General features: G+C 36.8%; 1 protein-coding gene across 2 annotated transcripts in view; it reads right to left on the bottom strand.

Moving 5' to 3' along the window:
- FOCAD (focadhesin) overlaps positions 1–22,743 on the bottom strand; it is a 313,675-nt gene that overhangs the window by 93,652 nt on the left and 197,280 nt on the right. For both annotated transcript variants that reach the window (XM_038552511.1, XM_038552512.1), the window contains exons 20-21: positions 18,875–19,060; positions 11,084–11,205 (exon numbers count right to left, since the gene is read on the bottom strand). In XM_038552511.1, the coding sequence (XP_038408439.1) occupies positions 11,084–11,205; positions 18,875–19,060 (308 nt within the window). The remainder of the gene's footprint in view (positions 1–11,083; positions 11,206–18,874; positions 19,061–22,743) is intronic.

Raw genomic sequence — 22,743 nt, 5'->3', positions numbered from 1 at the left:
GCGGATGACAAAACAGCGTTCTCAACTACTGTGCACCAAGTTTTAATGGATGTGAAATGTAGTTTTGCTTCATCTACACATACACTTGCAATGACGGGAGTCTGATGGACTGGTGACATGAGCAGGTTCTGTGATCTGGGATAGAGTAAGTGTTTCTAGGTATAAGAGGTAGTATGTGTAATGAAATGCATGTGGCCTAAGAAAGAGACCATGTTAGAGAAATATACATGAGTAGGATGTGGGGAGGGGAGCCCAGAGGGGAAGGCAGGGATGGGAGCACTTCAATAGGCAGGTCAAGGTAGACCTCATTGAGAAGGTGAAGCCTGGGGGCACCTGGGTAGCTCAGTCAGTTAAGCATCGGCCTTCAGCCCAGGTCATGATCCCAGGGGTTCTGAGATCAAGTCCCACATCAGGATCCTTGCTCAGTAGGGAGTCTGCTTCTCTTTCTCTCTCCTACTCATGCTCACTCTGTCGTTCTCGCTCTCTCTCTCTCTCAAATAAATAAAAATCTTTAAAAAAGAGAGAGAGAAAGTGAAGCCTGAATAAAGACTGGAATCCAATGAAGATATAAAAACCTAGATAAGTGCTGGTGGAAATGGAAAACAGTTCAGCTATGATGGGAAACAGTTTGGTCATTCCTCAAAAAGTCAAACAGAGAATTACCGTATGACCCAGCAATTCCAATCCTATGTATATACCCTAAAGAATCGAAACTATATACACAAACACAGTACATGAATACACATAGCAGCATTTTCACAACAGCCAAAAGCTGAAAAAAAATCCACATGTGCAATGAATGAATTAACAGAATATATCTACAACAGAATATTATTCAGCCAAGAAAAGGAATGGCATAAGATGCACACTAGAATGTAGATGAAGTGTGAAAACATTTATGTGAAAGAGAAAGAAGCCACGCACAAAGGTACATATTACATGATTCTATTTACATGAAATATCCAGAATAGGTAAATCCACAGAGACAGAAAAGAGACTGTGGTTGCCAAGGGAAGTGGGAAGTGATTATTTAGTGCACACTCTCCTTAGAGGGTGATGAAAATGTTCTGGAACTAGATAGAGGTGATGGTTTGCACACTGTAAATAATACACAAAATACCACTGAATTGTGTGCTTTAAGCTTTAAAGGGGTTAATTTTACATTATGCAAGTTTTCCTCAATTAAAAAACACATCAACACACACGGTGAGTACAGGTCCTAAAGCAAGCACATGGCAAACCTGTCTGAGGAACACAAATGCCAGTGTAACCAACTCTAACCAACTAGCACAGGCAAAGTGAGCAAGAGAGAAGTTTGATAAATTAACAGGGCACTCAGAATGAGAGAGAGAGAGAGAGAGAGAGAGAGCACGCACAGGTGTGGAGAGCAGGGGGCAAGAGGAGAAGGAAAAAGAAAATCTCAAACAGACTCCACACCCAGCACAGATCCTGAGATCATGATTACAGGCAAAATCAAGAGTCAGATGCTTAACGAACTGAGCCATCTAGGCACCCCTCAGGACTTGTCTTTATTGTTATTAAATGGGGATCACTATGAGGATTTGAGAAGACATGACCTATGGTGAGAAAGGATCATGCTGACTGCTATGTTGAAAATATACTATAGAGGGCAATGGTCAGAGCTAGGACACCTACCCACAGGCTATTGCAATAATCTGGATAAGAGAGATGGGGGCTCAGAGCTGTGTCAGCAACACTGCAGAATATGAGTTTTCAAATATTTAGCTCTGTAGTATTTCCACCCACCCCAAATATTAAGTGAAATGCCAGTCTATAAAACAGAAAACAGGCAAAACTCGCCTAGATGAAGTGAACACCAGGGCTGGGGGCTTGGCTTGGTGGTCAGCCCTCTTGGTCATCAGACCCTATTTGTGGTGGCCCCAGGACTCTGAAAAGCACAGTTTTAACAAAAAGGATATAAAGTACATCCATGATTGTCAGAAGAAGGGGGAGAGGGCAGGGACTCATACAAAGCAGCATGAGAGAATTTTTAGGGTGACAGAACTGTTCTTGACAGCGGTACTGGTTACATGAACACGTGCACTTGTAAAAATTCATCCAACTAAAAAAAAAAAAAATTCATCCAACTATGTACCAAGAGAAATCTATTCCATGTATATTATACCTCAATAGAAATAAAATTAAAAATACATGGTTTGTAAGTCACTACTTTCAGCTTGTAATGCTTCTCAACCCCTCACTTCCCACCATCTATTACACTCTGTAAACTTGCCATTGGCACGGAAAATCCACCCTTCCTCTCATCCTTCGTGTTTCTATCAATATTACACATCAATTTCCCCATCACCCAGGTTTGAAACTTCTGATTTATCCCGGACTTCTTCCTTGCCCCCAACCCAACAGTCAACTCCACCTTTGAAACATTTATTCTCTTTTCCATACTTTCTTCCTCACTGGCTTAGTCCTAATTCCTGCCTAGAGTACTGAGGCCCCTAACTGATCCCCTAACAGCCTAAAATCTTTCCTCCTTCTAATACATCCTACTAAATGGTGCTGCTACTCTTCCATTAACTCGGAACTTCTTTTCAAAAAGCTTTGATGATTCATTAAAGAATAAAGTCCAAACTCTTTTGTACTATGTTCAAAGCCTTTCAGAATCAAAAGCACACCATTTACTTGAAGAAATAATTTGTTCTCATGTAAGAACTCTGCTGGCCAAGATCCCCAACCAATTTCCCCAGATGATTTCCTGCTCCTCTCTTTCATTTAACCTGCATTCTGGCTGAATTGGGTTATAAACCAATTCCCAAGTCAGTCCTATACTCTACAGGACCTTTGCACTCACTACTTCCACTGCCTGCAAAGCCCTTTCTTCCTCTCATCTCTACTTACTGAAATAATTTCTTCCATCTCTATACTTTCAGGACACTACAAACCTCTCCTGTAACATTCAACCAATTCCATCTTAGATTATTTGTGTATGCACCTTAGCCTCATATAATCCTAAGAGCAGAAATCCTATCCTACCCATCTAGAATCCTTCCCATGGACCATAATAGTGTTCTGCACATAAGTGTTCAATTAAGTACCCACTGAGTTTAATCAAATCAAACTACAGTATTTGTTTTAAGACAAAATTTTGTCATGTGAAAACTATATGACTGTAAACAAGTAATCACAGAAAATTGTGATGTTCAACTTTCAATCATGTTGGAAAGATAGTATTAGAAAACTTTTTTGTGGAAACAAATAAATTCAAACTTGTTTGAGACAAATGTTGGACAAGCATGTCCAAAATGTTCTAGCAGGAAATGTTGTTACAAAGCAAAATTTTAAAGCGGTCATATTTTATGTTTTGAAATTTCCTAAGTAAACTTTATTTGTATCATAATTAAAGTATGCCTGAAATTGTAGCTCAACAAAATATCTCACTTAGAAATACAATTTACAAATGTAGGGAAATGTTGAAAGAGAAAATGAAAAAGTAGATCTTGTTTCTTGAGCCGTGTTTTACTTTAAGGGTCTACATGGCCACCTATTCACTTACTATTCAGAATATACTGCCCAGAAATTTGGTAGTGTTTTCTGTCTCTTATGTGATCCTAATAAAGATGATTAGTCATTTATAAGAAAATGTCCTTTTTAACAGACTTTCATTAAATACTATAAAGCAAGCACAATAAGCTTGGTGAGGTTGTTAAATGGTCAAAGTAGAATGTAATAAGTTAGCGTAGCATGTACAACTTTACAGGCAAACTAAGTGCTTGCTATTGAGTTTAAAATCCCAATTTCACAAAGGAAGGCATTTCCATGCTTCCCAGATGTATTTATTATCAAAATAATAAAAGTATTTAACTTCAGTTGCTACACAGACACACAAACACTGAGCCACTACATTTAGTCTGTGACACACACTCCTCCCACGTTCCCAGAAGAAAAACCATTTGTACTCAGTGTTAGAGACCCCAAAAGCCACTCAATGTCCCATTGTTTACATATGAGATATAATAGCCTTCAATTTTCTGTCAATAGTAATCTTGTTTGCACAAAAATAATTTTGTTATTCCTGTCTCCTGACAAATAGTGAAGGAAGACAAGAAGGGAGGGCTTGTAGAGGACACATTTTTAAAGTAAAATGACACTTATCTCTTTGTGGGTGCTTTCTGGACATTTAAAAATTTCTCTTCCTGCCTCTCCTCCCTCATCTTCTCTCTCTCTCTCTCTCTCTTTCTCTTCCTCAGTCTATCTCTCTCTCCCCACCTCATCCCCCATCAGGATAACATTAGCTTGAAAGCTGACAATTCAATCACATCTCAAGCAACCATTTACTTACTCTGTTATTTAATAGGAGGGGGGAAAACTCAGTTACCATAACAACTCACATCACATGGTAATTATGGAGTATCTAAAATACAGCAAACCATACTTTTCACAGTGTTTTCCAAGGGGAATGTGTAATAAGCACAGATACCACTTCTCCCAATTATTATTCAGAATTTTCATCTAATTGTTTCATATTGCATGAATGCTAATGCTACTCTATGTTCTTCCCAAGAAATATGTTTTTAAATAAAGAAGGAACTGAAAGAAAAAGGCAAATATATTCCTTATATTTCAAATGGTGGGTTATATCCCACCTATCGCTGGGCATCTAGGGAAAAAATCCACAGGAGCAGAAGAGAGGCAAAATAATTTATAGAGCAAAAAGAATTAAATGATCATCAATAAGGAAGGAAGGAAGGAAGGAAGGAAGGAAGGAAGGAAGGAAGGAAGGAAGGAAGGAAGGGAGGAAAGACGGATAGATTTCATTAAGAAAAGTGCTCCCAAAAAGTCCAGATAAGGTTTTCCTGAAATAAAAATGAAAAAAGAGCTCACTATCTAATGCAGAGGCAGAAATTTGGTTGGGCGGCAGCAGTAGGATCAGGAAAATTTACATGAGACCAAAGATGGAGGAAATAATGAAGCAGGACTACCATTCTCATCCAGGGACAAATCACTATTATTTAATTTAGGGGAGAGTGTCAGAGTTAGAAATGCCAAAGGATGACAAGACAGGCAGCAAATTTCAGGGAAGGAAACTGTCATTCACCTTCAGCTTCCGTATCAAGAAGAATCAAGTTACCCTCAGGATGAGAAAGTGTACTTATAAATCAGAGAAGAAGAGGACAGGCACTTGAGGTTAGAGAAGCCCTAGTAGGTCTGAAATGACTCCTGGTTGTCCCCTTTTCAAAAGGGCGGGGGGGGGGGGCACTTCAGGTTTAGAAAAATCTAAACAGGGCAATGATAATATAGAACTTCTCCTGGTATGTGAGGTCAAAGTCAAATCAGACTTAGATTTGCAAGTCTTCCAAAAGTCCCTTGGTAGAGTTTTACTTTAAGAAAGGTCAACACCAACAAAAAATTTTTTTAAGTTTTCAAAAAGAAGGGAATATAATAATTCCTGAAGAATTCATCACAGATTAAATAACGGTTCTCCATAACATGCAAGTTACTTGATATAATGAACATTGTTCTTGAGAAATACAACTACATAAAGCAAGATACATGTCAGAATAGGAAGAGCAGAGGCTTTAGGACATTCAAAACAAAGTTCTGTTAGCTATTCACACACTAACCCACCTATAGTTGTAGGCATTAAGGTAGCCATAGAATATCCTATAAATAATCTTTGGGAGGGAGGAAAGGCTACATATATCTATTCATATAAATGAATAATGACATAAAACAGTACATAAGAGCCATTCAAATTATAACAGTGCCATTTTTAGTAAGAACTCAATAATTATTAGATTCACCATCAATTTCATAACAACATTTCTAGAAAAAGGAAACTATGACATTAAATGCACATATGAAGTCTAAGGCACATACACATTTCAAAAGGATTAAAATCATTAACTAATGTCCATGAAGTTATCTACTATGTGCCAGGAATATCAGGCACTGGAGCTATATGTGACCAAAACAAATTCCCTAATTTTGTAAGCTTTACACTTTACAAAAGGAGACAGACACTGTCATGCATGCTGTGCCACCCATAGCCCCCCTTGAAGATCAATAGGCATAGATGGGTAGATTGAGTGAACAGCCTCATATATTAAACATACTGAGTTCATAGTTATAAACATTCCTGAGGAAAACTCCAAGCCCAGATGGTTTCATGGAAAATTCTACCAAACATCACAGTAACACATCAGGCAAAGACAATACAAGGAAACTATAGAACAGTATCCCTCATGATCAGAGATGCAAAAATCCTTAACAAAATATTACTAGAAAATCAAATTCAGCAACATATAAATAGAATAATACATTATGATTACATGGAGTTTTTCCCAAGAATGAAGATTTGGCTCATTTAGACAAATCAAAATAATTCATCATATCAATACATTTTTATTTTTTTTAATTTTTAAAAATTTTTTTTAATTTTTATTTATTTATGATAGTCACATAGAGAGAGAGAGAGAGGGGCAGAGACACAGGCAGAGGGAGAAGCAGGCTCCATTCACCAGGAGCCCGACGTTGGGAATCGATCAGGGTCTCCCGGATTGGGCCCTGGGCCAAAGGCAGGCGCCAAACCGCTGCGCCACCCAGGGATCCCATCAATACATTTTTAAAAGTATACAATCCTCTGAATAGATACAGGAAAAAAAACATTAAAAAAAATGACAAAATTCAACACCCATTTGTGATAAAAATTCCCATCAATTTAGGAATAAAAGGAAACCTTGTGAATCTGATAAAGGATATCTACAAAATCTTTATACTAAAATAAGCTAAATATAATATCATATTTAATGTTAAGACACTGAATGTTTTCCCACAAGACTGTCTAAGAAAAAATGTCTGCTCTTTCTATTCCAGTTCAACACTGCAGTGGGGGGCCTTACATGATGCAATCAGGCAATAAAAAGAAATGAAAGGCACACACATCAGAAAGGGAAAAAAAAGTAAGATCATCTCCATTCACACAGATTACAGTGAAAAAACAAAAAGAAGCTACAAAGAAGCAACATGAACATGTAAGTGAGTTTAGTAAAGTAATAGAAAAGCACCCATTATATGTTTATATACCAGCAATGAGCAGTTACAAATTAAAACACACAAACAAACAAAAAACTAGTTTAATTGAATGCAGTAGCATCAAAATACTTAGGGACATACAATACTCATTAAATTTAACAAAATATGCACAAGATCTGTAATAAAACAAAACACTGACCTAAAATAACGGAAAGATATACCTTGTACATAAGTTGAAAGACTCAATATTAACGAGATGTCGATTGTCTCTCAAACTGATCCACAAATTCAATACATTTCTAACCAAAATTACAGCAGGCTTTTTTGTGGCTTCTCAAGCTGATTTAAAATTTACATGGAAAAGTCAAGGGTCTTGGATAGCCAAATTTTAAAACAACAAACTTGGAGGACTCCTATTACTTGATTTCAAGACTTTTTTATAAAGCAACCGTAATTAGGCTGTGTGGTTTTGGTTAAAGTATACACGCATAGATCAATGGGACACAAATGAGTGCAGAAATAGATCCACACATATGGACAAATGATTTTCTACAAAGGTGCCTCGACCAAGAAAGGATGGCATATTCAATATATATAACTCATACTTTATGAAAAGTTAACTCACACAGATCACAGGATGAAAATGCAAACAGTAAACAAAAAAAAACATTCCTCAAATAAATACAGGAGATCATCAAGTGACATATTCATATAATGGAATATTACTTGGCCATAAAAAGGAATGAAGTACTGGCATATTCTACAGCATATATAAACTTTGAAAACATTATAATAAGTGAAAAAAGTCAAACAAAAAAAGACCACAGATTGTATGATTCCATTTATATGAAATGTCCAAAATATGCAAACTACAGAGACAGGAAGTGGATTCGTGGTTGTTGGAGACTAAGAAAGAGGAAAACAGAGTCTCTCTGCTAATAGGTACAGAACTTTTTGGTGTAATGAAAACATTCTAAAATTGATTGTGCTGATCATTATACAACTCTGCGAATATGCTAAAACCACCGAATTGCACACATTAAATGAGTGGGTTTCATGGCACATTAATTATATCTCTATTTTTTAAAAAATAAGGAAGAAAGAAAATATAGGTAAAAAAAAAGAAAACAGAAAACCTTTGAGGCTTTGGGTTAGACAAAAAGCAAGAACCATAAATAGAAAAACTTGGTAAGCTGGGATTTGTTAAAACTAACCATTTGCTCTTCAAAAGACGCTGCCAAGGCAATAAAAAAGACAAGTTACAGATACGGTAAAAAAAAAAAAAAAAAATTGCAAAACAAATTTTTCTATTTAATAAAGAATTTATACCAGAATATATAAAAACTCTCATTTGAAAACAAGAACCTGGTTTTAAAAAAAATGGGCAAACCAACAGAATAATTCATGAAAGAAAAGGTATGACTGGCAGAAAAGACCTGAAAAGATGCTCAACATCAACAGTCATTAAGGAAACACAAAACCACAAAAGAGAAACCACTATCCATGTGTGAGAATGGCTAGCTTTAAAAAAAACTGATCATGCGGAGTCTGGGCTAAAGAGGCAGAGTCCCTGGAACTCCCTTACATTGCTCGTGGCCACTCAAAATGGGACAGTCACTAGGCAAAGTTTGGTAGTTTGTTATATTCACTTACCATATGGTCTAGCAATTCCACTCCTACATCTTTATTTACTCAAAAGAAATGAAAAACAGATGTCCACACACACACCTACATGAGAACTGCTTACAGTGGCTTCAATCATAATTGCCAAAAACTGGAAACAATCCAAGCGTCCATCAATGGGTGAACCAACCAACTGAAACTCTCATGATGGACTTTTTTTAAAATAAGAAGACTCAGAAGTAATGAGAACCCGAGCAAAGTTTGCAGAAACTTCACCCGGAAGGATCCCAATGAAAGAAAGGCCAGAAGCAAGGAGAAGAGTAAGGGAATACTAAAGTCATCTTGGGAAGATCCAAAGATATTTTTTAAAAAATGTTCTCTACTTAAACTGGGTTCAGTTTCCACGCTCCTGTACTTATGAGCTCTGGGGTCCCAAGCACATTAACAGTACCAACCTCACAGTGTTACTATAGAGATTAAATGAATATATATATGATTATGAATATATATAAATGATTATATATATAATACTTTAAAATATATATGTAGCAATTTTTAAAATACTTGGTTATTAGCTATTATCATTGCAATTATTATTCTGATTAACCAGATCTTAAAATTCATATTGTCATCACCTAGCTTGAGAAACTGTATGATTCATTCTCTACCCCTGCCTTTTTTCTTTTAATGAATTACAAGATAAATCCAAACAAAAATCCTACTATAGATTTGACAAAATTCTATCCGATAAATGTTCCAATTGGCTCTTAAAATAATGATTTTCTCATCTCTTTGAAATTTTCGAGGCATTCTACAACATAAGCAACAAGTATTTTAACCCAATACTTTCTCTGTTCACATCCAAGGCACACCTCATAAATTCTGATGCCACTTGCTGAAATTATTAGATGCCTTCTGCTATACTCATATTAACACTTTTTCTTGTTTCTGTTCTGGTGACTTTCAAATCAGCTTTCTGATAATACCTAACACTTTGGTTATCCTTCAATCTCCTAGGTGTACAACTTAAAAACACAAAAAGGCACCAAATCTCTCTCTTTTCTATAGCAAGTAGTAAGATGTTATGGAAAACAAATCAAGAAATCACCTATGTTCTCTCTTTCATGAAATTAAACCTCTTTTCCTCCCAGATCTTTAGTCCCTCCTTAGTTAAGCTAACAGTGAATTAGACAAAAAAGTCTTTGAACCAAATATGTACATAATTTCAACTCTAATTAAATATATGAAAGAACATGGGTGGCATAGGATAGACAGATCTCTAGAAACTGGATATGCAACTAGTGGCAAATGATAGGATGTAGAATAAAATCCAACCAAATCAGTGATACTAAGATTTATAAAATCCGCACCAAAATGAGACTTAGTACAAACATACTATAGTAGCTCTAATTAAATTTATAGCAAACCATTAAATGCTTTATAATCCCTATCTTCATTTATAAATGGTATATAATCTACCATGTCTAAATTATATAAATGTCTTTCCTATGATACTTTGTTGTTCATTTATTTTAATTTATATACACCTGAATGAATAACTGTCATAATATGTTTAAAGATAACAACAAAGCACACATTTCCCACATGCTCTCCAGCTTCCTTCTTCCCTCTGGTGTTGCTATAATCTGCAATGATTAGACTTTATACAAATCATCTCATGGCATCACATAACTTTATTTGAAAAGGGTAGCCTAAAAGAAAAACAGAATAAACACTAAAACCAAAGGTTTTTTTTTCCTTAAACACTTCTATTCACTGTTAAATCCCAACAGTCACAAAATATATAAACACTGGTGCCCTACATATGTGCAAAGGATTCAAATCAAGACATAGGCAAGATTATTTATTTAAATAATAAGTTGGTATTTATTCTGAATATTTATTCTGAACAATAAAAGTTAAACAATGATGAAATAAACCAAATTTGTACATACTACTCCCTAATAATAAGGCTGGGCAATGGGAGAAGCATGCTGGTTTCTTTATTTTTATTATTATTATTTTATTTTTTGAAGCGTGCTGGTTTCTTACAGAAACACATTCAAATATTTTAGTATTCAATTGGGCTATTTTGGTTGCCTCTAAAAGCAACTTACAGGGGCGCCTGGGTAGCTCAGTGGATTAAGCGTCTGCCTTTGGCTCGGGTCATGATCCTGGAGTCCTGGAATGGACACTGCGTCTGGCTCCCTGCTCAGCAGGGGATCTGCTTCTCCCTCTCCCTCTGCGCCTTCCCCCCAACCATGCTTGTTCTCTCTTTCCTCTCTCTCAGATAAAACTTTAAAAAATAAAAAAACTAAAAGCAACTTACATTAATTATAATAAAAACGATTTGTAAACACACACTAAATTTCATGATTATAAACTGAAAGGGGAAACTCCTAAACATATACAAGCAAGAAGAAACCATTACACAGTATGGGGAGGCACCTACCTCGTGCACTAGAGCAAGTGAGGTCTGCTTGAAACTTCGCCCTCTACTGGCCATCAGTCTATGCAATGGTTTGCCATCTTTACTCTGATAAGTTGAAATATCGTAACAAAATAACATACCACCTGGGGGAGGGGGGGGGGAACAACTTATAAAAACGTTTCTTATGGAAAAACTTAATTAGATTACCATATCCTCAGTAACCCATATTCAATCAATCTGGATAGAGAGATTTAGAAATTAAAATAATTTGCTCAGCAAATTACGATTTTTGCCTATCGGTGTCTAAGGAAAGAAAAAAATAGAAGAGATTTAAGAAGTTAGCAGTTACCATATTCAAATTATCACTTATTTACAAGTCTTATTCAGTTGTAAGTAAATGAACAGACTTGAAATTCATGATTTATTTTAAATTTTGTGAGCTGCTACTTCTAGAGATTTAAGTTTTTAAGAATAAATTCCAATTAGGGCCGCCTGGATGGCTCAGTCAGTTGAGCATCCAACTCTTGATTTCAGCTCAGGTCATGATCCCAAGGTCCTGGGATTGGGCTCCACATGGGGTTGCCCACTCAGCAGACAGCTGGCTTGAGGATTCTCTCTCTCTCTCTCTCTCTCTCTCTCTCCCCCTTTCTCCCTCTGCCCCTCCCCTTGCTTATGCACATTCTCTAAATAAACAAATCTTTTAAAAAAATAATTAATTCGAATTGAAGAGAAATTCTTGCACATATCAATCTTCATTAACTTCTGAAAACAGGGGTTCTTTTAGTTTATGCCCACAAGTGGACAAGTTTTCCTTCATCCCTACACTCACATGCATTCATTCTCCCCATCTTCCCTCTTCCTCCTCTAAGCTTTCTTCTCCTTGTCCTCCCAACTCTAGTCAACTAAGTTCTCAGATTGAACTTCCACCTCCAGCTGGCCCTCAGCGTCAGCTGAAAAGCAAAGCAAGACAGCCAAACGCCAAATGTAGTCTTGAGACTACTGGAAGCTATCTGGGTAATTGCAAGCCAATGAAAAGACACACTCAAGAACTAAGATAATTTAAAACATAGAGATCATTCCATTTTTAAATATCGCTTAATAAAGTATCATACATACAGAGAAAAGTGCATATCATAAACATATAGCTCAATGAATTTTGACAAACTGAACCTCTAATCCGCACCTAGATCAAAAAACAAAACGTGATCAACATCCTAAAAGCCTTTCTCATGTTTCCTTCCAGTCACATCCACCCCCATCCCAAAGGTATCAATCTTCTGACAGTCATTTTGCCTACTTTGGTACTTTATATGAATGGAATTAGGCTCTGTATATGCGTTTATATCTGGCTTCTTTCACATCTAATAATCACTGTGAGATTCATTCACACTATTGGCAGTTGTAGTATATTCATTCTCGTTGTTGAACATTCCATCATGTGAATATAACACAATTTATTTATCCATTTTACTGTCAATAGTCATTTAGATAGCTTCCAAGTTTAGAGCTACTCAATAAATGCTGCTATGGACATTATGTCTTTTGGTGACTTCATTTAGGGTTATCCCTAAGAATGAAATAACGAAGTAAAACAGGTTATGAATTTGTTCAGAACCAGTTTTTCAAAGTGGTTGTACTGACTTACATTCCCAGAAGCAGTTCTGGTTGCTCCATGTCTTTACCGATAACTTTTTATTTTCCATCCTTTTCTTTTCACTTTAGCCATCCTGGTAAGTATATAATGGTATCTTACTGTGGTTTTAATTTGCATTTCTCTGATACTGAAGTTGGCCACTTACTCATATATTCATTAGACATCTGAATTTCTTTTTTTGAAGGGTGTGTTCTTTTCCCCATTTTTTTATTGAGTGTCTTTCTTATTGATTTGTAAAAAAATACTTGATATAATCTAAATTGAGTCCTTTATTAGATATATAAATGCTTTCTTTGCATTCCATGGCCTCCTCTTTCACACTCCTGATGGCAGATATTGGTTAACCCATGTTCTTGATTTTAATATAATTTATTATTTTTACAGTTAGATTTTAATTATAGGATCATTTGTTGAAAACAAATCATCCTTTATCTCCACAGCATTGCAGTGTCACCTAGGTAATAAATCTGGTGACCTTGATATGTGGGTCTGTGTCTGGACACTCTACATTCTTCATTGGTCTATCTGTTTATCTTGGCACCAATGCCATACTGTCAATTATAGTGGCTTTAAGCAGGTCTTGGGCAGCCCGGGTGGCTCAGCAGTTTAGCGCTGCCTTCGACCCAGGGTGTGATCCTGGAGAAGGATTGAGTCCCACGTCGGGCTTCCTGCATGGAGCCTGCTTCTCCCTCTGCCTGTGTCTCTGCCTCTCTCTCTCTCTCTCTCTGCCTGTATCTCTGCCTCTCTCTCTCTCTCTCTCTGCCTGTGTCTCTGCCTCTCTCTCTCTCTGTGTATCTCTCATGAATAAATAAAATATTTAAAAAATAAAAATTAAAAAAACTAAACAGGTCTTAGTATCTGGCAATGTATATCGTCTTACTTTGGTGTTGTTCTTCAAGATTACTTTTGCTGATTTTGGTCTTTGCATTTCCACACAAATTTTAGAATCAGCTTGTCAATTTCCAGTATCCAAACCAGGATATTGCTGGGGACTAGACTGAATATACATATTAATATGAAGAGAAATGGCATTTTTATAACTTAGACTCTTCTAGTCCATCAACACTGTACATCACTTCATTTATTAGGATTTCTTCAATTTTTCTCCATAATGTTTTGTAGCTTTCAGTGTAAAAGTTTTATACACTGCTAAATTTATCCTGGGTTATTAATATTTTTCAGTGATATCATAAATGGTACAATTTTTAATTTTTTTATAGTATGTAAAAACGTATCATTGATTTGTAAAAACATATTGATTTGTATGTCGACCTTTGCATGTATAATCTTGATGAATTCATTTACTAATTCTGGGGTGTGGGTGGCTCAGTCAGTTGAGTAGTTGCCTTTGGCTCAGGTCATGATCCCAGGGTCCTGGAATGGAGCCCCAGGTAGGTTTTCTACTCAGCAGGAAGCCTACTTCTCCCTCTTCCTCTACCCCTCCCCCCACTCATATGCTCTCTCTCACTTGCTCTAAATAAAATCTCTTAAAAATTTTTTCATTTACTAACCCTAATTAAGTTGTAAATTATTTCAGATTTTCCATGTATTATACAATCATCTACAAATAATAACTATTTAATTGTGTAATCACTAATGACTATTTTTTAATTGTTCTTTAATAATTACTATTTTAGGGATCCCTGGGTGGCGCAGCGGTTTGGTGCCTGCCTTTGGCCCAGGGCGCGATCCTGGAGACCCGGGATCGAATCCCACATCGGGCTCCCGGTGCATGGAGCCTGCTTCTCCCTCTGCCTGTGTCTCTGCCTCTCTCTCTCTCTCTCTCTCTCTGTGACTATCATAAATAAATAAAAATTTAAAAAAAAAAAAAAAAAAAAAAAAAAATAATTACTATTTTACTTCTTGCTTTCTAATCCTTAGGACTTTTATTTAGTTTTCATGGCTTATTACGCTGGCTATAGTCTTCATTACAATACTAAAAATAGTGCTTATAACAAACATCCCTATCTTTTTTCCCAATGTCAAGGAGTAAAATTTTCAATATTTCAGTATTAAGAACAAAGACAGCATTGTAGATGTTCTTTATCAGAATTTTTTAAATTCTTTGTAGATGTCCTTTATCAGAATTTTTTAAAGGTCTCTTTGGTTCATAGTTGTGGTTTTTTGTTTTTGTTTTTGTTTTTTTAAGATTTTATCTATTTATTCATGAGAGACAGAGAGAGAGATGCAGAGACATAGGCAGAGGGAGAAGCAGGCTCCATACAAGAAGCCCGATGCGGAACTCAATCCCTGGACCCTGAGATCATGCCCTGAGTAGAAGGCAGACACTCAACCTAAGCCACCCAGGCATCCCTGGTTCATAGTTTAATGAGAGTCTTTTTTGTGTCATGAATGGGAACAAAATTTTTCAAAGGCTTTTTTATGCATCTATTGAGATCATCTAAAGATTGTTCTGCCTTTTTCTATTAACACACTGAATTATACTAATTTTCAAACATTAATTGTTATGTATTATCCTCTGTATTGTTAAATTCAGTTTTCTAATATATATAGGGGTATTTTTACAACTATCTTTAATGGAAGACACTGCTATATATATTCCTTTATTGTACTCAGTATCAAGATTATGCTGATCTCACCAACAGTGTTCCTTTTTTCCTATTCTCTGTTAGAATTGATGGAAGATTATTATTATTTCTTTCTTTCTTTCTTTTTTGGAAAAATTAACCAAGGAAGTCAGCTGCACATTGAGTTTTCTTTGTGGGAAAGTTGTTACTAATTCAGTTTCATATATATCAAACTATTCAGTTAGTCTATTTCTCCTTCTGTCAGTTTTACAAAGTTTTAAATTTTGGTGAATTTCTACATCTCATCCAAACTGTGAACTTACTGGTTAAAGGGGCAGCCCAGGTGGCTCAGCGGTTTAGTGCCGCCTGATTCAGCCCACGGTAGGATTTTGGAGATCCGGGATCAAGTCCCACATCAGGCTCCTTGCATGGAGCCTGCTTCTCCCTCTGCCTGTGTCTCTGCCCCTCTGTGTGTGTGTGTGTGTGTTGTGTGTGTGTGTGTCTCATGAATAAATAAAATCTTAAAAAAAACATTAAAAAAAAGTTCTTTATAATATTCTTTTATGATCTCTTTGAATGCTGTAGGGTCTGAAGTGCTGCCTCCTTTGTTGTTTCTAATAGAAATAATCTACATTTCTCCATTTTATTGTCTAGATTACAATGGCCATATCAATTTTGTTAAACTTTTTAAAGAATAAATTTTTAGGGGCACCTGGGTAACTTAATCAGTTAAACATCCAACTCTTGGTTTGGCTCAGGTCATGATCTCAGGGTCCTGAGATTGAGCCTTACATCAGGCTCTGCTCTCAGTGCAGACTCTGCTTGGTACTCCCTCCCCATCTCGCTGCCCCTCCCCCTGCTCACCTGTGCCTGCACCCTCTCTTAAATAAGTAAAATCTTTTTAAAAAATCAGTTTTAAGCTGTGGTTTTCTTTATTTATATGTTCTCTCTTTTTTTATTCTTACCTTTATTATTCCTTTCTTTAAGCTTCATTTGATGCTATTCTTGAAATAGAAGCTTAAATCATGACTCTTTTCCTTTCTTGTTATTTAACATATTCATTAAAAGCACAAATTTCCTTCTGATACTTTTTTCGCTAAGTCCCACAAGTCATGTTATAGCTTATTTTCATTACGATTCTGTTAAAAATATTTTCTGATTTCCATTTTTATTTTTTCTTTGATCCATGGGTTATTTACAAGCATACTGTTCAATTTTGAAGATACTGGAGACATCCTAGCTATCTTTCTGTTATATATTTTTAGCTCAATCCCACCATCATCCATCATCAGAAGATAGATTCTAAATAACGTCAATGTTTTGAAATTTCTTGAGATTTATGGCCCATCATATAGGCATTTTGTTAAGTTCCCCAAGTACTTAAAAAGTCTAAGAGGGGCACCTGAATAGCTGAGTGGTTGCATGTCTGCCTTTTGCTCAGTATCCTAGGGTACTGGGATTGACTCTTGCATCGGGCTCCCTCGTGGAAGCCTGCTTCTCCCTCTGCCTACATCTCTGCCTCTCTCTCTGTGTCTCTCATAAACAAATAAAATCTTAATTAAAAAAAGCATAAGAATTCTATCACTGTAAAGTACAATGCTCTATATGTGAATTAAATGAAGTTTGTTCACAGAATTACTCAGATATTTTGTAAATTCACTGATTTGTCGCTTGTTCATTAAGCTATTTAAAAAATGTTTCAAAGTTTCCCAATATTATTGTAGGCTTGTCCATTTTTTCATATAAATTCCAGTTGGTTAACTAACTATAATATTAATATCGGGTATACAATAAAGTGATTCAAAACCTCCATACAACACTTGGTACTCATCACAACAGATGAAGTCCTTAATCTCCATCACCTATTAACCCAAGCTCCTACCCACCTCTCTTCTGGTAGATTTATCCATTTTTGTCTTCTAGTTTTGTGAACATTCTTCATATATTTTTTTTAATTATGTTATTTTGTCTACACTGATTAGAACTGCAATATCTTCTTAATGGAGTGACTTCTTCAACTCCATTAAATGTTCTCTTCATTTCAAAGCTTCTTGGTTTTTCATATATCCAATACTTTTTCATTGAATACTGGACAGCATACAAAGGAACCACAGAAAATCTAAATATTACTTTTTTTTTAATCAGAGAGGAGTTTCTCCTCCCTTCTGTCAGGGAGACAGAGTAAAGGACTGATCATTTAAATTGAATCAGAGATTGAACTGGGTTAGGCTTGATTACAGCTTCAGTAAATCTTAGCCTACCTCTGGTTCAACCGTGTTCCTAGGGGATGCCTCCGCCAAGGTTTTCATCTGACAGCCTAATTGGTCTCCTCACTGCAGAGAGCTTATGAGAGATTCAGATGTGTCCTCAGAGGTTTTCAGTTTAACCTCCCATCCCCTAAAGCTTCAAAATTTGACAAACATCTTGAGGGAGAAGTAGGCTATGTGTCTGAGGTCCCACAAGTCCTCAGTTTTACCACTCAAGACACTGCATGAATGTAAGACCTCTGTTGGTTTCTCTGCCTTGGGTGCCAGCCTCTTGTTAAGGTCAAGCCTGACTTTCAGCCTCCAGCTGAGGCCAGAAGAAGTGCATCCCAGTGAAAAGAGGTGTAGACATTCAGCATCAATTCACTACTTGGGTGCTTTGTTTTCAGGCCCATTTTCCTAGCTCTTCTTAGTTTCCTCCAGCCAGATGGGAGATTTCACTTCCCCTCTCAGAAGCACAGGCCAGTTCTTTAACTTTCAGTGCAAATTCAAAATTCAGTCAGATAGCTTATAGGAAAACTCTCCAGTTTCTCACCTCTATTAGAGTTTTTAGAGAACCAGAATCTCAATCTCAATCTCAGTATCTCTCTCTCTCTCTCTCTCTTGACATATATTTATAGATTAATTATAGGAATTGAATCACAAGATTACGGAGGCTAAGAAGTCCCATGATCTTGATGTTTTCAAGCTGGAGATCCAGAAAGGCTGGTGGTATAATTAAGTAATTCAGTATAGTTCAGAGAAGCTGGATGTCTAGCTAAGGAAAGCACAAATCTACCCTGCTTCTAGCTCTCTGTTCTAGTGAGGCTATCAATGAATTGGATATTACCCACCCACATTGGTGAGGGTGACCTTCTTTACTCAGTCTACGGATTCAAATGTTAACCTCTTCTGGAAACACACTCACAGACATCCAGAAATAATGTTTCACCAGCTATCTGAGTATCACTTAGCCCAGTCAAGTTGACATAGAAAATTAGCAGCACATCACTGTAGACCCACGAAACACTAAAAACCCCACTGGTTTCTCTATATTTCAACAGACTTCTTCCTGGGCCAAGCCCCAATCCTAGCCGACAATCAAAATCAGTGACTATCTCTCATGAGGCAGTGGAGGGCACAGTTCTAAAATGTTCTTTCTCCCCATTCTATAATTTTAGTCTACCTATCTTTGCTTCCACAGTTCTCTGATGCCTTTAAAATTTGGGGTTTTTTTTTGTTTTTTTGTTTTTTTTGTAATTTATCTGGTTGTGTCAAAATGTTAGCAGCAGCAGCACTCTGCCATGACCTATCATATCCTTCTTAGGAGTGGAAGTTCAATCCTTACATTAAAAACCTATACCTTGATGCTATGTAATAGACTTACCAGCAAGGCCAGGTTTCAAACCTGGTTGTTTATTGGTTTCATACATTTTCAATATAAAATTGGGGATTCCTGCTACAGTCTTTCCTTGGTCTGAGCGGACACCTCCTTTTAATGCAGAGTGATAGATTCCACGGGGCATATTCACCATTTCTTGCTTCACGAGAGATGTAAAAAATTCTTCCAAAGCTTAAAGAGATAAAAGGAGATCGGAGGTAGAATAAATATAGTAAGTTAGGAGAGAATCATTCATTGTTAACTCATACATATGTGTATGGGTATATATATATACTTTTATATATATGAATACTTATATACACACATATACATACACAGAGATAGAGTTATATTTCAAACCTAACTTCACAAAGTAAAAAGAGAATTCTTGATCCCCTCAACCCTTTCTTGCTCTTCCCAAATTAGAACATGGCACTCAGTTACTCAAGCTTAAAAACTTAGACGTTCTTAATTCCTGTCTCATACTTCTTGTATGGAATCCATTAGCAAGTCCTTCTAGATGTACCTTCAAAAATATATCCCAGATCTATCCATTTCTCTCCATTTTCACTGCTACTTAGCCAGTCATTATGTTCTCTCTGCCTCAGCTGGATAAGTTTAAAAACTAGCTCTTGCTGTCTTCCCCTGATGACCACCCCTACAAACCATCCTCGGCCCAGAAGACAGAATTTTATGTCATTGTCTTCCCTAACATCTTCCAGTGACTTTTCACCACACATGGAATGACATTAACACTTCTGACAATGATCAAGGCTTTATGTATGATCTAGTCCCTGACTCTCCTTTGACCTCATCTCTGTCATCCACCCTCCTTGCTAGCTATGTTAGGGGCACACTCTCATGGCCTTTGTTTCTATTCTGCAAGAACACCAAGCTCATGTCTAAATCAGGGCCACTGTACGTGCTATTGCATCCACAAGTGGCACACATTTGATTTCTCCAATTTCCAAGTGATCAGCTCCTTCTTGTCATTTACATATTTTCAGAGAGGCCCTTTATGACTAGCCATCATTCTGTAGCAATATTAGTACCAAAATATTAGTTCAGTATTTTTCTGTATTCCTTCTAATTAAACCCAAATCTTTACTGTTTGACATTTCTACTTATTAGCAACAGAAATATGGGATCAGAAGACGATAGGATACCCAAACAAAATACCTGATAAGAATATAAGGTTTATATTCAAGTGTTATTTTCCTAAGGACCACTAGAGGTTGCCAATGCAGAAACAAAAACAACAAAAACACTAAAGCTAAACAAATCCTATGGAAAACAAAAAAGAAAACCACTGCATGTGCCTCACATAGGAACAAAAAAGAAAGGTCCACTTAACTAAACTGTAATTTAGGGTTTTTTAAGATTTTATTTATTTATTCATGAGAGACAGAGAGAGAGGCAGAGACATAGGCAGAGGGAGAAGCAGGCTCCCCTCAGGGAGCCTAATGTGGGACTCAATTCCAGTACCCCAGGATCATGACCTGAGCCAAAGGCAGACATTCAACCACTAAGCCACCCAAGTGCTCCGAGATTTTCAGGCTTAATAGATCTAAAAGTCTGCTTCAAATGACCATGATTAAATTAAAGGCAGCAAGTGGTCACTGGAACGTCTATTACATACCCAGTTCTGTCTTTCTTATATAGAACCTTCCCAGATGTGACCATGCTTCCCCATTAGAAGCCCAGAGAACACCTGTGTGGTATGTTTTCCTTTTACCCTGCCAGACCCACCCTCTACTCTCTCAACCCTGCTCTGCACTCCGGAAGAATAATCTTTAATGACTCCATCAACAGGCTCCCTTGTCTTTTGGCTTCCTGTTGGCTTTATCCAATGGGAGACACTTGGAGGAGATCAGAGGGTGGAAACAGACTGAGGTGGGGGCATGAATTCCCCAGACCCCCTCCTGCAGGATTGCTATGAGTTGCCTGCATCCCTCTTCTGCAGGCCCTGGCTCCCCATAGGCAGCATTAACTATGACATGGATGCTCTCCCTAATTCTCCAAATTACTCCCTCCCCATCCTTACCTCTTCAGGATGAGGGACATTAGCCACCCTGGGATGATGCACCAACACTTGTGAATTTCCTTCAATCCCAACCACACAACTGTAAATAGCCCCTGTATTAAACTCTCAAGGATGCCATCTGAATGAGCCTTTTCTGTTAAGACCCTGATCAATACACATCATCTAAATGAAAGAAATGAGTAACATCCGATTGGGTGCAATATGCATGCACATGTGTGACCGCTTCACACTGAGTGAAAGCACAAACTTTTCAGAATGTAGCTAAGAATCATGTTTGTGAGGAGAGAAGAGCTATGGAGACAAAAGATAATCTCAGGCTTTCTCAGAAGAAATTCTGTTTTGGCAAAAGCTCACATATGTCAGGAGGTAAGGACACATCTGCACATACACTAACTCAAGAATGGAAATTTGTCTACTTGTTAGAGAACTAAAGATTGCCAAATTAACTTCAGCCCCAAAAATAGTTTAAATGAGGGTAAGATACCACGAGTATAAGAGATACATAGGGCACTGTCTTTCCCCAGCTACTAAGCCAGCAACTAGGAATTTTGAGCCTTGGGCTGTCCCCCAGATGACCAGGTGAGAATTTAAAACATGTGGAAAATTTGTAGAATAGAGGGTTAGTCATAAATTTTTAAAACAACCCCAATGTCCTTTAACAGGTGAGTGAACAAACCGTGGTACATCCTACAATGGAATATGATTCAGCAATTTTTAAAAATTGAGAAAGGCAAGTATTTGGATACATATCAAAGAACTTATACTGAGTAAAAAAAAAAAAAAAAAAAGTGTACATATTGTATGGGGAAAAGAAAAAACAACCAACAACTGGTGAAATCCTAAAAGGTCCATAGTTTAGTTAATTGCTTCATACCAATGTGAATTTCCTGGTTTTGATAATGAACTAAGGTAGTGAGATGTTATGCAACTGGGTAAAATTACATGGGGACTCTCTAAAGTGGATTCACGACTTCTTATAAGTCTAAAATTATTTCCAAATAAAAAATAAATAAATACCAATAAGCTCTCTATTTAAAATAATGCAAATTAGGGATGCCTGGTGGCTCAGTGGTTGAGCATCTGCCTTTGGCTCAGGTCCTTACCCCGGGATCCTGAGATCAAAGCTACCCACACTAGCAATCAAGCTCCCTCGAGGAGCCTGCTTCTCCTTCTGCCTATGTCTCTGCCTCTCTCTCTTTGTGTCTCTCATGAATAAATAAATAAAATATTTAAAGTATAAAAATAAAAACAATTAAAAGCCCAAAATAACTTTTATCTCTAAAGCAATTTTGGGATACAGGAGGAACTTTGGGGAACTGAAGGCTTCTTTCCTTTCCTGGAACCAATGAATAAAAATGCAAAGGAGTCCTAGACTCTGAAGAACTTTGAGGGAGGCTCTTCAGATGGAAAAGGGGGATGAACAGAAGAGAGGAACAGAAACAAGATTTTAAGGCTTATTCTGATGTGAAGAGAAAAGAAAAAGTGAACTCCTGGTCTCAGTTGTACCATTTCAGTGTTCTCTAATGAAAGGTGGCAGGTATTTGGGACAAGAGCTTTGCCTAGACATAGTATATATTTGCCAGAATGCCTCTATGTGGGGTGCAAATAAAGGAAAAAATGTCCCTTATTATAGGATATTGAGATTATGATTGACCAGATGGCATTTCTTGCATGTATTGAACTTAATTTTCAGAAATTGACTTTTTATGTCCATGTATATTTAAGGTAGAATTGGGACAGAATGAGGTAATAGATGCATGCTTGGCAAATTGTTGGCTAATACTGAGTTAGAATAATTAGATATAATTAGAATAATTTTTTGAATGTCAAG

Source organism: Canis lupus, chromosome 11 (genome assembly GCF_011100685.1).
Source record: "Canis lupus familiaris isolate Mischka breed German Shepherd chromosome 11, alternate assembly UU_Cfam_GSD_1.0, whole genome shotgun sequence".
NCBI classification, from domain to species: Eukaryota; Metazoa; Chordata; class Mammalia; order Carnivora; family Canidae; genus Canis; species Canis lupus.
This window is presented reverse-complemented; position numbering and strand designations above follow the sequence as displayed.